Here is a 16,754-nt window from a genome sequence, read left to right as displayed (position 1 = left end):
TCTTAAATAAAACATGGAAAAGTAAGCAAAGAGCCTATTTACTTGTACAAAGAGCTTAAACTCACTATTGTTTAGCGGATTTTAAATCGAGTGGATGTAAGAGTATATTGATTAGATTCAAAGTTCACAAAAGAAAAAATTTAAATAAATAAATAATAAAAATACACTTAAACTTTATGAAGTATCCAAAGCCGATTGTGTCCTCATAACGAAGATAGATAGTCTTCTGGTATATAATCCCATTCAATGGACATCTAATGTCCAAGAATAATTATGAGCTCTTTGTAGCAAATATAAATGGTCTTATATATAATCTCATAAATCACACTTTTAATCCCAAAACTTTTATTTTTATAACCAACCTCAAGTAAAAAAGTAAGGTCTTTTATGAATAAAATACCTTTATTTTAATCCACATTTTCCGTTTTCTTAGATGCTCCCACTTTCTCTCTAAGCCAGTCTAACGGCGGTACAAATTGAGTTTGGAAAGCGGAACCAACACAATTTCAACATAAACCTGCAATTTTAATATAAAAAGTGAACGTGCTGAACCAATATGTTTTGTTAGAAGCCATTCCAACACATATTATGCCTTATTAATGTATTTTGAAAATCAATAGCCGGTCCGACGTATTATTTTAGGCTGCACAGGCACACGTGAGGTATCACATTTCGCGAGAGAAACGTGAATTAAAATGACGGAAAAAAGTCAACTTTTTTTTTTGCTTTGAGACGGATAAAATTTGGGATGAACAATGTGATCATAAATGCATCATGTATCACACCCAAAATTCTCTCTCTGCAATTTATTGGGGTGGTTGACCGACGTTACTGCTGCATCTCGGTCTACGCCTTCTTAAGCCAAGAACACAGGTGAGCCAAAAAAGTGGGAACAAATGAGTGGAGAAGAGGAGGGGAAAGGTCCTCTCATTTAACGGTCGTTAGATGGGTGGCTTATCTCTCCTTATTTATCACTAGTTTAGGGTTACTTTGGACGGATCACTCACTTTTGATACCTGGGGTGAGTAAATCCATTTTTTAAAGAAAGAAAATTTTTGAACTTGTTTCAATTGCATTCACTGTACAACATTTGTAAAACAAATGGTACAACCTTCAAAACATGTGCACTACAAGAACATGAGGTTGTACCCTATTTTGCAAGAGGGTCTACCATCTCTTAGTTAGACAGAGGAGTTAGAAAAGGGAATGGTTTCTATGCTCCCCCTACAGTATAGGAGCTCTATCCTCCTCCTATCATCCAGCCGTTCAATTTTAATCAAGAGAGTCACTTATCATTGGATCTTAGATCTGATGTCTTAAAGTATTTTTTTTTTATACAAATTGTATGAATATGAAATTTGGTACGTTTCATATTCTTATTGGGGCGCACATATACAAAATATTAAAAATAAATTTTTGATAAAATATAATGATCAAAATACCCCTTGAAACTTTCAAAGGTATTTTAGTCATTTTATTTTATTGAAAATATATATTTTTTTTAATATTTTTCGCTAGTGCGAGTTTAATAGAGAAATAGACGTTCAAAATTTGGTGTCAGAATAGTTTATATAAAGAAATTAAAAATAAAATAGTGTAGAGACATAACATTGTGATTGGAGCATCTTAACATTTCATTCAAAATGGACGGTTGGATAAAGGAACGATAGAACTTCCCTATTATAGGGAAAGCATATAAAGCTTGCCCGTTGGAAAAAGACAAATAGTTAGAAAGGAAATAGAGTTAGGAAAGATATGAGAGCATAGTTAAAAAGAGAGAATAGTTAGAGAGAGGATACGGGTAGCAAACTTTCTAAAATAATAGGGGCTGGGGATGGAAGCTAACGTTCTCGCGTTTTAATAACCAAGAACTTCCAACAACTATTTTCCTGTAGCACTTTTTGTTAACAAACAATGAAGTGATACTAAACCACAACATTCATCTTTTGGAACTCTAGTTATCAAATATTTCCTTAGAGTTCCAAATATATCCAATGGGCTTTTCCATGGTCGCTCTATAACATAGGTAAAATTTTCAGTATGCTAGTTTGCCAATCCTTACAAAGGTGCCAATTTGGAAGCACGTACTTCTAACCATCCTATGTTAGATTTGATAGTTTGGGCTTGTCACAAAATTTGAAAAAAATTTATTTGAACTTTGAGCTTGGTTAAGATTTTACATCTAATGGTCAAGATTAATTGTTAGACTTATTATAGAGCAAGGATATAAAAAATATCATTCATTTATCACCATCCCATCAATAAAACTTCATTGACCAGTTAAAACTGACAAATTTATTAATATCCTAATTTACAAAATCCTAGGTTATATAACAAACAAAAATTTTGTGATCCCTAAAATTTCTGACAGTTTTAACCTTAATTTTTCCGTTGCCTAGTGTTTAAAGTTTGAGCTTCTAAAGTTTGAGAACTTGAGACACACAATCCTAATTCTAGCTTATTCCTAAACCTCCCCCACTCGCTCTCTCTCCCTCTCTCGCACTAGGTAAAATAATTTTTCGTTTTTAATTTAGCAATACAATCTAAGGCTACAAGTGTAACATCCAACAGCTGCATATCATGGTGGCATTCTTTGGACTGACAGTAAATAATGTGAGTACAAATGGTCTTGTAATATGCAATCCCGTACCCTCTGTAAGCCGTAAAGGGTGCGGTTCGTATAAGCAGTAAAGGGTGCGGTTTGTATAGAGCCTAGGCCCTAAACAATCAAATTAGAGCCTACCTTCGAATAGTATCTAGTGGTTTCAATACTGAAATCTTTGTGATAACTTTAAAATATATTTTAATTTTAATTTATAAAGTTTGAAAGCTTAAGAAATAGTGTAGATTGACAAATCTATGAAAACTTGAAAATCTTGAAAATTGACGGCTCAAAAAACGTTACAAAATACACTATTTTTAAAACCTGAATTCCATTTTTCTCTTATGTCCATGCATCTTGATGTCGAGATGATCAATTTGAGTGCATTTGAATATCAAAATAAGCTCATCAAGTGAAATTTTTGAAGTAGGCTCTAATTTGATTGTTTGGAGCCTCGATCTATATGTAATATGAAAACTTTGTATAGAGCTGAAGCTCTAAACAATCAAAGTCAATCACACATTCAAATAGTGTTGAGAAATGTGGTTTCATTACTGGAAATCTTTGCGATAGCCTTAAAATATATTTTCACCACTAATTATAACTTTTAAAGGTTAAAAAATAATGTAGATCGAACAGATCTATGGGAACTTGAAAATCTATTGTCCAAAAATACATTACAAGATGCACTATTTTTAAATTTTGAAATCCATTTTATTCTCCTGTCCATCCATATTGGGGTCTAGACCATCAATTTGAAGATATTTGAACATCAAAACAACCTTTTCCAACGAATTTTTGAAGTGCGCCCTAATTTGATTATTTAGAGCCTCAACTTTTATAAATTTTTTCCATTATAAAGTGCTTAAAACATCTCCTGTAGTAAATGCCAATTTAATCATTTGGTAGCTCCTCAGAAAAAAAAAGAAAAAGAAAAAACAAATTAATCATTTGGAAGGCCTCAGAGATAGAAAATCATTTGACATGCGAGAGAGAGCGCGAATAGAAAGAGAGTGGTGCGGCCCTCTTTCAATGAATCTCGGCCCTCTTTTAATGAGCGAGAACCTCCATACAACCTTAAACAATCCAATTGAGACACCTCCAAAATTTATCATAATATATAATTTTGGTGTAAAAAACTACTAGAATAATCTGAAAATCTATTTTTTATATCTATTTATAACATTTTAATCTCCAAAAATGGTTAAAATCAAGTAGATCTATAAACATATGAAAATCTTGAAAATGAGCGGTCTAGATAATGTGTTGCAAAATGCACTAGTTTTAAGACTCAAAATCTTTTTTTTTTTTTCATATTCATATATCTCGACTTGCAGATGGTCAATTAGAGGGCTTTCCAACTTTAAAACAACATTTTTCGATGGATTTGTGAAGTGCATCTTTAATTTTACATTTTAAGGTTGCAATCTTATATAAACTTTTTTCCTTTTACGAAACCGTAAGTTGAAGAATGAAAATCGCATCATGGGGTGAATTATTATTCTTTGGTATCTCAAAAACAAATCTCTAGAAATTCATTAATTACCCGATCTTACACGCTAACCAATTGCTGTGTCTCACACTGAACAATTTTGCAACACCATTGTTCCTCTCACCAAAACCCAATCTGTGACTGGTTTCAATGTACATTCTCTGGTACAAAACTGAGTAACTAAATGGGTCTATTCTCCCAAATATTACAATATATCAGAAGCTAAAAAATATCCATTACAATGGTGGGAATGATTAAGTAATGATATAAAGCTTTAACCAATGATTAGATTCAACAGAACAATATAATGGCACACTAGTTGAAAGAGAAGCCAGAGGCAATACCTTTCAAACTCGGATATTTTCCCTCGTAAACAAATGCAATGCCTAGAATTAAATGATTGTGTATATGATACATACCTCCACAACATAGAATACATACAATTCCAAGATGTGTCTTTTGAACCCATTTGACGGTGGAAGACTATATGTTTGCACCAAAAAGAATGCTGATAAATGCTTTGATTTGGGATGTATACATTGCTTAGCAAAAGTAAGACTGATCATTTGTGATAGGGCATGGATAATTTTATTTTTCATTTATGTCAACAACCAGCTGCTTTAAGGAAATTGTCATATGGGCTTGAGGCTGGGAGCTTAAAAAATTGAGTTGGGTGGTGGTACTCCATAGAACATTGCGATGCGGGATTACAAGCTGAGCCATATGGATTTAGGGGGAAATCATGGTCAATAAATGGATTCCGATTCTGCAATGTGTTTTATGGTAGATGGTCAGTCCAAGTAAGGAAATCTTGTCAACCCATTCTCGTCCCAACCCATCCTTGCAAGTGTCCAATGAAATATCATAAGATGTTAAATAGCACTGAGGCTTTTCCATTACCATTTTCTAAATTTTCATGCATTCAAACTTATTTTTAAAGGTAACATCAGTGGACATATCTAAGCTATAAATTTAGAAAAATTATGACTTCAAAAAACCAAGAAGGTAAATTTAGATATAGGTTTTAGGGAAGGAAACTATAAATTCATATTAAAATCTGGCTAATACATTATCTAATTTGCCTTCTTTTAGATTCCCATTTTATATGTTTTCTTTCTTTTCTGTTGAGATTTTCCCCTTATTTTCAGGAAACCGACATTTTCAAAATCTTTTAGGAAGTACTAAGAAACTCTTAAAAGCAAAAGTTCATCAGTATACTCAGGAAAACAACTAAAATACACTTACCTCTTGGAAGCTTTGGTCAAGCTGCCATGCTGACTGCAGCTTTACTTCGCAATCTCCTGGTGAGCTCATTGGCAAAAGTAAAATTTCTTCTTTCTGATAGGAGTTCATGAAAGCAGACATCTTCTCTTGTTTTCCCATCAGAAGGGCCTCACACCGACTTGTTAGTTCTTGGAATGGCACTTCAGGTGAGATAGAAATTCGGAAACTTCCAACTTGGTGTGCTGTTTCCAAAACCTGCACAAATAGTATTTTCCCAATGTCTCATATATGATTTGTTCTTAGAGAGGACACCAACTTTTGATGGAACTCAATAATTTATCTTTTACAGAGAGTAATCATGCATTTTTTTGATTGGGGAGTAGCCGCAATTCCAATTGGTGCAAATGTTTAATAATTCTCTTCATGAAATTGAAATTGAAACACTAAGCTCCTTCTTGAATACGATCACCAGAAAATATGTGGGGGAATGTGTATTGTACCGCACTTTATGGTACACAATGCTCGCTGGGGAATCCAGCCTCCATTCTCAGGCAGATAGTGGAGATGAACCAAAGTTCTGATAAAGGACATTCATCCCACAACTATAGTTTCTCTCCACTGTTCGTCTCAACAATGTATCGTCGACAACCCCTTCTCTGTATCATATGTCATACATAGGATTTATGCAGACATTTTCCCCAAATATTTTGGCAAAATTTGTTGCTATGCTTAAAGATTAACCCTTTTTGCGCATACAGTAGCTACTACCTAGTGGTGTTTGTGTTGATGGTATCCTCCCCCCGTCTCTCTCACATTCTTAGTTACGAACATGAATACAAGCAAATGCAGAACACATGTTAACTAAAGAGATATAGGTTATGAGCATACCGATTCTAAAAGTTGATTAACACTTAAAAGATGGGGTTCCTTTGATGGTAAATTGTCTTCAAGTTCTGCCTGATCTCCAAATATTTCAAGGAAAGGCTCTTCATCTGTCAATGTGACCGAGGGAGTGACCTAAACAAAAGAAAAACTATCAAGATATCATGATTGCCACAAATTATATCTACAAAGCCAATGCAAACTCCAAAGGAATTACCTCAGCAAGGAATGTAGATTCTTTTGAACCAAAAAGGGAAGAATGCTGTGGGGTATCCATGAACAACTGAGCACCCAGTGGGCAGACATCATCAGGTGCAAATCCACATAACAGTTCTCGCTTTATAGTGGAAGACTCCGACTACAAAGACAACGATACAAGTTTATATACTGGTTTCACTCTGTAACAATGCTTATGTGCAACGATTTCACATAATTCATTCATGTTTTATATTAACTTGACTAGGTGTACATGTGTGTGCTAAGTCCTTAAGTGGAGGGATGTACCTCCGATAATAGTCCTAAGCTCTTGATGATCATTGATACCAAGGATTCTGTTGCCTGACTGTTCGTCAGTGCTAATGCTGAAAGAAACTTCAAGGCATCATTATCATCATCCTTTGATCCATACACAACTTTCTTAAAATCAGACACCTGTAGTCTGCTGTCTCCAACCAAATGCAGAAAAGGATCAACCTGAGATGATTCAACGCATGAAACAAAAAGAGAAGTTATTGTCATGAGAAATAATATAATTATGCATTTGTTTGACTTCTATATAGGTAATAAAGAGAAATAAACACTAGGATTCGGGCTCACAGCCTACTGGTTGGGGTGTTAACTGATGCAGAACAATGATGCAAGCTCTAATCTCACTGCTAACCAAACAACCTCCCTCCCCACTTAACCCATAATAAAAGAAAAGGAGCACTACCAAAAACTCATTTATGCTATATATGATAGTTATGTACCTTTTGCAAGTGTACTGGATCGTTTCTTACATGTTCACAAACCTGAACCCGGACTTGAACTCAGTTAGCAATAGAGCAGGGGACCCAGCAGGCCAACCAAGTCAAGTCTCAGGTCAAGTTTTCTCAGAATTTTATAGAATTCTATATTATAAAAACTATTATTTTAGAAAAAGAACATGACCAAATTTAGTCCAGTTTTATCCTAAATGGATCCCGCAACCAAATGGGTGGAGATCCCCCAAGGCAAGTCCCAGGTCAGCTTGCCTGGTCTCAAAATTATGATTCCTTATTCCATATCATAAGCCTAAGACCTTGGTGCGCATGAACCACATGCCACCATGACAGCAACTTACACCCTTTCAAATATCTCCATCTTCCGAATGTCTCTCTCCCACATGCCGGCAGCCGTGCAGCTCGCTTGGAACAGCTTATGCGCAACTTTCTGTGGTCAGTAGAGGATGATTCTAGGAAATACCACCATATCTCTTGGGCCACGGTGTGCCTACCCAAGGCCCAAGGTGGCTTAGGCATTCCCTCCCTCAAGAAGAATAACTTGAACTTGCTGGGCAAGGGCAAATGGTGGTGGTGCCTGGCTACTCAGGAGGACACCTATGGCAAACTATCCTCTGCCATAATTATTGCCCCCATCCTCCCTGGTTACCACTTAACACATGTTACAATTCTTGCTCTGGTGTATAGAGATCGATCCTACATTGCCTTCACCAATTCAAAGCTAATATTCGCCCTCCATCCTCCCTGGTTACCACTCAACACATCTTACAGTTCTTGCTCTGGCATATAGAGATCGATCATACATTACCTTCACCAATTCAAAGCTAATATTCACTTTCACCTGGGGGGGGTGGGGGTATTAATTTCTGGTCTGATCTTTGGATTGGCCATACCCCCCCTGAGAGATCGATTCCCAAATCTTTACTGACTGGCCAGAGATTGTGACGCCTCTGTTGAAGATTCTTTCCAATTGTTAGGCCCTTCTTGGTCTTGGAACCCAAATTTTAGGAGACACCTCCGTTATGGATAGGTCGAAGCATTCCTTCAACTCTCAGGCCTCCTCTACTCAGTTTATCTCTCTCCCCATGGGGAGGACCAAGTTATTTGGTCCCTAACTGCAGATGGCTCCTTCACAGTTTCTTCCTTCTACCACAAACTCCATTCCATCCCATTGTCGCCAAAGCTTGGACCTCCTTCCCCTCCAAAATTGAATTCTTCAATTGGATTGCCCGTTCCAAGAGCGTGTTGACTGTCAATCAACTACAAAGGAGGGACGTCATAACTCCCAATTGTTGCGTCATGTGTTTGGTGGATGAGGAGATAAACTCATACCTTTTCATCCACTGCAGCCTAGCAAGCACTCTTTGGAAGGACCTACTCCAACTCTTCCATTGGACTTGGATCATCCCCAGATCTGTTCCACACCTGTTCCAATACTCAAAATTTTTCCCATGGGCCAAATTGGGCATTTTACTTTTGAAGGCTTCCATGGCGGCCACTCTCTAGGCCATCTGGATCAAACAAAACAACCGCATTTTCAGAGGCCGCAGTTCCCCTCTCCACGCCCTTAAGGACAACATCAAGGCCATGGTCATCTTCTGGGGATTGAACCAATGTAGCTTCAGGCATTTTTCAGCCAATGTTAAAAAATGCGGATTCGGGCACCTAGGCGTTTTGGGTGACTGGCCGCCTTGGTGCCCGCCTAGAGACAGGGGTGCCCTCACCACAATTGAACCCTCGCGCGCCGCAAACCAAAAAAACAGGGGAGTTCTTAGGGCATGTTTTTAAGTCTTTGGGAGGTTTTAGGGCAATTTCAGAGCCCCAAACTCCTCGTTAAATAGATGAATATGTAATAGTACAATCACATAACAGATTTACGGATACAAGTCTCAAAGAGATTGCAACTTGTAAGACATTAAAATGCTTGAAATCCCAAATATATTGTAGGAAACTAGAAGTCTAGACTAGAAACAATACACAAAGTCAACAAGGCAAAATCAAAAAACAAATACATCAAGTCATCAATCAAACACGTAAATATATCGTAAAAGAAGAAACACATGATCCGCAACATAATATGTTGTAGCAAAATAAAATCAAAACCCTCTTTCAAATATGATAATACTTAAAAAATATCAAAATCAAATCAATGTTGGTGCAAATTTCGTCTATTGGGTCACCAAAAGGCCTCAAAATCAACAATTAGAAGTTCTAGATCCACCCACGAACTATTGCCTTTGTTTTGGGAAGAAATCACAAAAATCAAAACTTTATTGATCTTTCGATAAATCACAAAAAGGTAGTTTTTTAGGGAGTTTTTCTCACACTAAAAGCCACTGTTTTTGTTTTGTGGGTTTAGAATACCCCTCAAAACCCTTTTCCCCCCCTTTTTTTTTTGGGGGGGGAAGAGGGGGGGACATGACATATTTTAACCCCTGCCGAGGGTTTTTTCACCCTTCTGAAAACTGTCACTAGGCGGTGCCTAGGTAGGCACCCAGACTGTAGCGCCTAGGCGGGCGCCCAAAGACAAGTCGCATAATTCCACCGCCCAGATAGTGCCTAGGCGTTTTTTGAAATTTTTCGCCTAGGCAATCGAGCGGCTGAATTTTCAAACACTGTTCTTAGCTTTAGACTTCCACCTTAATTAGCACTTACTTCTCGTGCTAAGGCCTAACGCCATCCCTTGTTCGCCCCTTTGGCAGACTTCGGAAGTTGACAATACCATACTCAACTTCTACAGTTGCTCTCTTGGCAACTTGGGACTGGCGAGTATTGGGGAATCTTCAGAAACTACCTTCGCAAACCCTTCCTCTCTTTTGTCAAAACCCATTGGTTGAGCAGACTCTGCCTCAAAGAAAGCTCTTGCCCCATTGGAGGGCTTCAATCTTTTCAATCCCCTTTGGAGCACCAATCTGGTTGTGGAAAGAGATTCAAAAAAGGTGATCCTTTGGGCCTCGAGGGAGGGGGAGGGGGGGCACCCCCTTTTGGAGATTTGGAACTCGCTCACGTGTTTGACAAGATCTTTGACCTTTGCAAACATATTCCCGTTTCATGGACTCATACCTGGAGGGAGGCAAATCACACGGCAGACGCTCTTGCTAGAGGAGCAGCAACCATGGCAGAAGCTTAGGGCTGTGTTTTTTTTGTGTATTTTGGGCTTTTCTTCCATTTCTTTTTCATTGTACAGCATTTTTTGACACACATCACCTTCTCGGTGGTTTTTGTATAGAGCTCCCGGTATGTGGATAGCCTATTTTTTGACAACTTGTACAACTTTACTTAATACTATCGGAAACAAGCTTGTGTCGAGACAGTAGAAGCTAGGTTTTCAGAGTCTAATGTCTCAAGTTCCATTCCTATGTGTACCCTTGTCCAAAAAAAAAAACTTTACTTAATACTATACAATAGGTAAAGTTTCAAAATATATTAGCTGATAATTGATATATACACGTTCAAGTTACTAAATGGGCTCTCTCTCACAGCAATTTCAAAATTCATATTCCCCTCAAGTTCTACATAGTATTGACAAGCATATTCTGCACTTCCCAATTTTATGCTAATTTTCTCTATCGTTATATTTGGAGAATTGGGAAGTCTTTTGAAGGTGGCTCTTTGTTCAAATTTCAAGTTGGCTAAACTTCAATTTTGAATGTTTTCTTTTTGAAAAAATGTCCTTTCCACAAATTTTTGGGTACAATATTTCGAATGTGTGGGGCAACTCTTTTCTAGTTTGTCGGGCAAGATAGTCCACCGAACATGCTTGGAACCTCAAGCAAAGATTTGCATCCACTAGATTCAATGATGAAAAGTTAATAACTCTGTAGGGTTGCAAGATCTAGAATTATGGATTTGTGCCCGAGTGAGAGCACCTTTGATGGATATTTAAAAATACGTTTTTCGGGAGTGGGATGGGTTTTTTTTTTTTAGTGAAATTCACTACAATTGCATTACTAAGTAATAAAAGTACAAGAATTACAAGATGTATCGTAACCTACAAGGGTCACTCTATACAAGCCCAAAAGGTTCGAAAGAATGCACAAAAAGGATATGCAATTCGGAGAGATTGAGGAGAGAAGGTGGCCACAAGAACTAGTTCCCCAAGGGGGAATTTGAACAGGCCCCCTCCTTTGCCAAAAGATCAACGTCTGAATTGGCTTCTCTATAACCATGGCACCAAACAATACTGCAACCCCTAGTTAAATACCATATCTCTTCGAAAATGTCATTGAGATGCCAAGGCCATGATGAGCGATTAGATACCCAAGAGATGATATTTTTGGGGTCTCGTTCCACTACCAGGTCGTGACTTCATGAGGGATCAAACTTGCTAAGGCCCTCGAAGAGGGCAAGAGCCTAAGCAAGAGTGGAGCCTGCTACTCCAACAGGATGGGAAAAGGTCAACAAAATACAGCCATCACTTGCACGAAAAAGACCCCCCCCACCTGAGGGTCCTGGGTTGCCATGGGAGCAACCATCAAAGGTGGGATGGATGTGGTTAGCCTCAAATATGAAGCAGTTCTTCCTTCTTGGCCCCTTACATGATCAAATGGACTTTCCCAGACTTACGTATTGCTAAATGGTACCCTTGAGGTATTTCTATTCCCGGTTAAGTAGAATAGTAAAAATATGCACTTTGCTACTTTTACATAAACTTGTTCATAAATGGAAGAGAGTTCTGGTGCATAGTTATAGTTCATGTCCTAAGCCTACCATAGTAGTTCAAGTTTTCTCCTGCTAGCATTCAAATAGTTAAGAAGTTAAGGGATCTTAAATCAAATAATTACAACAAATTTAAAATACTTGTGTTGCAATGAATATTACTACCAGATGACATAGGTTCAGTTTGACATTTAATCAAGTGTACTTGTATAAATGAGTATGATAGCCTAATGGATCTCTAAAATTAAAAGTTTGGATTTCTTTATTTAACCATAAGATTCATCCATGACATTTGAAAGCATGCATAAAATTACAGCCATAATTAGAATGAGATATCACAATTTATTTTCTGCAACATAACTAGATAATGAAAACAACAACAAGATCCTATCAAATTCAAATAATTTCAAATGCAAATAGTTTTGCTACAATACCTACCATTTTCTCAGTAAGGGCTGCCTTGAGACAAGGAACAATAGATTGAATGTTGTAGGCTTTCGATGCAAATATAATCATTGATGTTGCCAAAGTGAAGAGGGAGCGACAACGAGATGGTGGTAAAGAACCTGATAGATTTCATGAAAAATTGCTTTTCCGAATAAGTCAACCCTTGTTAAAGGGAAACGATCTAAGACCAACCAAAATATTGTGGAACACATTGAATTCCAATTGTAGTCCAGAGATGCATTTGTCAAATAAATAAATAAGTAAATAAGATGTATATCCATTGACCACAACATATGGCATAAAGTCAACATGCACGCAATCATGAACCACATTTTTGCAATGATTAGAGAAAAACCACTTGATGCAAATGGACATGGCACAGCTTGATGCAAACTCTCCTACACAAAAAGTTCTGAATAAGTAAAGGCTCATCCCAATTGGAACCAATAGATATCTGAATAAGGTTACTTTTCTCCACAAGTCGGCCTCTAAGAGAAGAAAATGAACAAGCAACATTTTGTGATTGTCTCCTACACATTTTAGAACTCATAAATTATGAGTTTATATCATTCCAAAAACATTGAATCAAAGTTTATATTTACAGAAAAACACAGGATACAACAGTGAACCTGGGAAGTTTCTTAAGAAACAGAGTCACATGTACTTTACAGCTCATTGTTGGATTAACTATTCCATGCATATAGTGTGTAGGTTTTTATATGCATATGCATGCAATTATATGTACACGTGCACACATATCATCTATGTATTGCACAAGAGAGGCTTGGACTATGAATGGTTCTATTTTGCTTTGTTAGGTCCAGATGCAGGTCTGGAGAGTGACTGCCACTTCTATTTTTATGGAAATAAAGATAAAAATACATGAGAAAGAGGGCAATACTGCATTTGAAATGCTTCCAAAATGGATTATGCTGCATAACCCATGAGATGGCATTGGGCTTCAAGGATCAGTGCTTTGGGAGACACAATACCAGGCACGACAAAATACAAAATGCCACAAACGAGCAATGTTTTGTATTATATCCATAAAGGTAGAGACCCTTTCTTTTCAACAGTACAGAGCGCTTGAAAGGCAAAAAAATGTCGTGCGTAAGCCATTACATGTACCAGGTATTACCTTTTACAAACGAAGCATAAAAGAAATGGGAGGCCCGTTGGAGGGGATCTTTAAAATGCCAGAATAGCTTAAGCTTAAACCAGCAGGGGGACCAGCCTACAGTGAGCAGTGGTTTTCCATCAGCCCTTACTGTAATGGTTGCTCCTGTGACTACTTCCACCCCTTTAAACTTAATAGCCCAAAATCCATGCTGAGTCCTTTTAAGAACACTTTTTTTTTGTTTTTTTGTTTTTTGTTTTGTGTGTGTGTGTGTTTGGGGTTGGGGTTGGGGGGGGGGGGAGGGTGCAAACAACATTCCTAATATTGAAATTTAAAAACCTATCTAGAAATATTTTACAAGACCGTTGTTTTGGATTTATTTAAAAGACAAACTTCTGATTGTTCTGAAAATACAATGGGTAAATTTAAAACTCTTACCAAGAAGTTTATAATTCTTCAATGCAAGAAAGTTGTTTCTAATTTCCGAATTATGACTTTCAGTATTTTCCACAGTCCCTTGGCTGCTACAGATTTGTGCGACCATGTAACTTGTTATGTTTACTCCTACATATTCTCAACTTTGTCATGAGCATGAGTAGCTAGACTATGGACCCACTTGTGAATCCTATGACTCTCTTTACCCATTTGACTAATAACTGCACAAAACAATGACAGAAGGCATCATTCAAATCTTATATGCTGAACAGAGAAAACCTTTGATGAATAAAGGCAGCTGCAGTCCGATTTCTAATAGATAGAGTGTAACGCTCTGGACTCATTAATCCTAGTAATATGAACTTATCAGTACATACGATACTCCAAGCATTTGCTACCGATCAACTTCTGTAACAACTTTCTGGGTAGTAGCTGGGAGAAAACAATCACGCATCTCAACAAATAGAACAAGTTCAGCATTTTGTGCATTTAAAGGCAAAAATTGATCTTGACATATAAAGTACTTTATCTGAATATGCAATTGAGAAGCTTACCTCCTTGGGCAAGAGAAATGGCTCTCAATGAAAATGCAAGCTGAAAACTCCGAATGAGAGCTTCATTGCTTGAGGCCTACAAACCACAAGAGTATAAGATGGACCCTCCACATAAACATGATTATTTTTGTTGAACCCAATAAATAGAAGTATGACTAATGAATGTAAGAGTTTGTCTTCACCTCTAGTAATTGTGAGCCAAGCATATCATATTTCAAAAGAGATTCATGTGAAAGCAAACATATGATCAACATTAGATATATAAGAAATGGTATTTTTTAAGCCTTCAATAAAAGGGCAAAGCATGGTAGGCACACATTACAGGGATAAAAATGCATAATTCTAGAGGGATAGTTTGAGGATATTTTCATAAAATATAATGGAAAGGTCAGAAGGTAGCTTCAGACCTTTTCCTAGGAGCAACTTCATAAACCTCAAGATGAAGGAACATTTCTAAAATTTGATAAAGCTCGTCATATTGGACTTGGATGTAAAGGCACACTTCAAAAAAATATTTGATGAATTATTATATATAGAAAGACATATAAACAGAAAATAGAAGAAACTCCAAGAAAGGTTTTGTAAAGACAAAAGACCTCAGGCTTTGTAAAGAGCACCTTCTTTTTTAACAATATTCAAGTGAGACAAAAATATATGTCAATTTCCAACGACGCTTTCAAAAAGAAACCCAAGTTTCATAAGATCTATTTCCTCAAAGGGAAAATAGGTAGTGTGTGTGAATATGTCAAACAACATAGTTTGAGAGTTGCATGATACCTAGGAAAAGACAACTTGTAACAAGGTATGTCAAGATCATTATGTCACCAATTTTCACGACTTCTATTTCAATTTTTGTGACTTTTATTTCATTTAAGACATTTGTGAGGACACTAACCTTTGCTTTCATTTATCTATCTCAAATGTGGGTTTCACGTCAAGAGGAAGATATTCTTCTATACATACATTTTGTACTTCTAGTAAAATCTTAAATTCATCATCATCATCATTCAAGCCTTATCACAATTATTTGGGGTTGGCTACATGAATCCCATTCCTCTATTATTCTCGATCAAGGGCCATACCCTCAGTAAGACCAAAAGTTATGATATTTTTCTCACTACGTCTATCCAAGACCTTTTGGGCATTCCCCTTGCCCTCATAGAGCCTTCTACTTGAACTAAATCGAATTCCTAACAGCTATTGTTTAAATCTATGCTTCCCATGGCCAGCCCACCTAGGTCTACTTTCTCGTCTTGCCACTTATCCATCACAATATCCTCATCACAACTACATTCATCCTGTGGATATGTTGTTGCTTGAAAGCTCAACATTACACCTCATAAAGTATGGCTGGTCTTATAGCAGTCTTGTATAACTTCCCCTTCAATCTCAATGGTATGCTGCAATTGCATAAAACTCCGGATGCACATCTTCACTTCCCCCATTCCAACTCTAATTTTGTGTGTGATATCTTCCTCAATCTCTCTATTCTCCTGGATTATCACCCTAGATATCAAAAACAATCGCTTTTAGGTATTTCTTGACTATCAATCTTAACTACTTCCTTGTTTCTACTCTTATTAAAACTGAACTTCCATTTCATGTATTCTGTCTTAGTCCGGCTAATTTTAAACCTTTAGTTTCTAGAGCATCCCGCCAACATTCTAACTTTGCATCGATGCCGCCTCTAGTCTCATCGATCAAAACTATATCATCTACGAATAACATATACTACGACACCTCATCTTGTAGGTGTTGGTTAAGTCGTCCATAACCAAAACAAAGCAATATGGGCTCAATGCTAACCCCTGATGTAGGACCATCGCCACTGAGTACTCACTTGTCTCTCTAATCTCCACTAGTTGTCTGCACACTATTTAGAGCTAACTCATACACATCTCTCACTATGTCAATATAACCTATGTTGACTCATTTCTTTTCTAACCCCCACCAAATTAAATATCTAGGTACCTTATCATATGCTTTCTCTAAATTAATAAAGACCATGTGGAGGTCTTTTCCCTTTACCCTGCACTTCTCAATCAGTTGTCGAAGTAGGAAAATGTTTTCGATAGACGACCTCCCTCGCATAAAATCGAACTGATTTTTTGATACACTCGTTTCAAGCCTTAGTCATTTGCTCAACCACTATCTCCCACAACTTAATAGTGTGGCTCATAAGTTATACCCTTGATAGTTCGTACAATTTTGTATGTCTTCTTTGTTCTTGTAAATAGGTACCACAATACTTTTCCTCCATTTGTCTGGCATTTTCTCAACGCCTTGTAGAACAACTTGGTAAGCCAGCATATGCCAATATCCCCCATGCACTTCCAAACCTCTATCAGGATACCATATGATT

At 37.2% G+C, this 16,754-nt stretch overlaps 1 protein-coding gene across 2 annotated transcripts in view; it reads right to left on the bottom strand.

The window, feature by feature from the left end:
• Positions 1–4,192: 4,192 nt before the first annotated feature.
• LOC18428932 (protein SEMI-ROLLED LEAF 2) overlaps positions 4,193–16,754 on the bottom strand; it is a 47,067-nt gene continuing 34,505 nt past the window's right edge. The window contains exons 14-20 of one of the 2 annotated variants that reach the window (XM_020664073.2): positions 14,393–14,468; positions 12,278–12,405; positions 6,705–6,893; positions 6,418–6,558; positions 6,207–6,335; positions 5,340–5,573; positions 4,193–4,934 (exon numbers count right to left, since the gene is read on the bottom strand). In XM_020664073.2, coding sequence (XP_020519732.1) covers positions 4,824–4,934; positions 5,340–5,573; positions 6,207–6,335; positions 6,418–6,558; positions 6,705–6,893; positions 12,278–12,405; positions 14,393–14,468 — 1,008 coding nt within the window. In that variant the 3' untranslated portion in view covers positions 4,193–4,823. The remainder of the gene's footprint in view (positions 4,935–5,339; positions 5,574–6,206; positions 6,336–6,417; positions 6,559–6,704; positions 6,894–12,277; positions 12,406–14,392; positions 14,469–16,754) is intronic. The other variant, XM_006838228.4, reaches the window with a different exon arrangement.

The sequence above is a fragment of the Amborella trichopoda genome, chromosome 3, assembly GCF_054954075.1.
Source record: "Amborella trichopoda isolate Santa Cruz 75 chromosome 3, AtrichopodaSantaCruz75HAP2 v2.0, whole genome shotgun sequence".
Lineage (NCBI taxonomy): Eukaryota > Viridiplantae > Streptophyta > Magnoliopsida > Amborellales > Amborellaceae > Amborella > Amborella trichopoda.
This window is presented reverse-complemented; position numbering and strand designations above follow the sequence as displayed.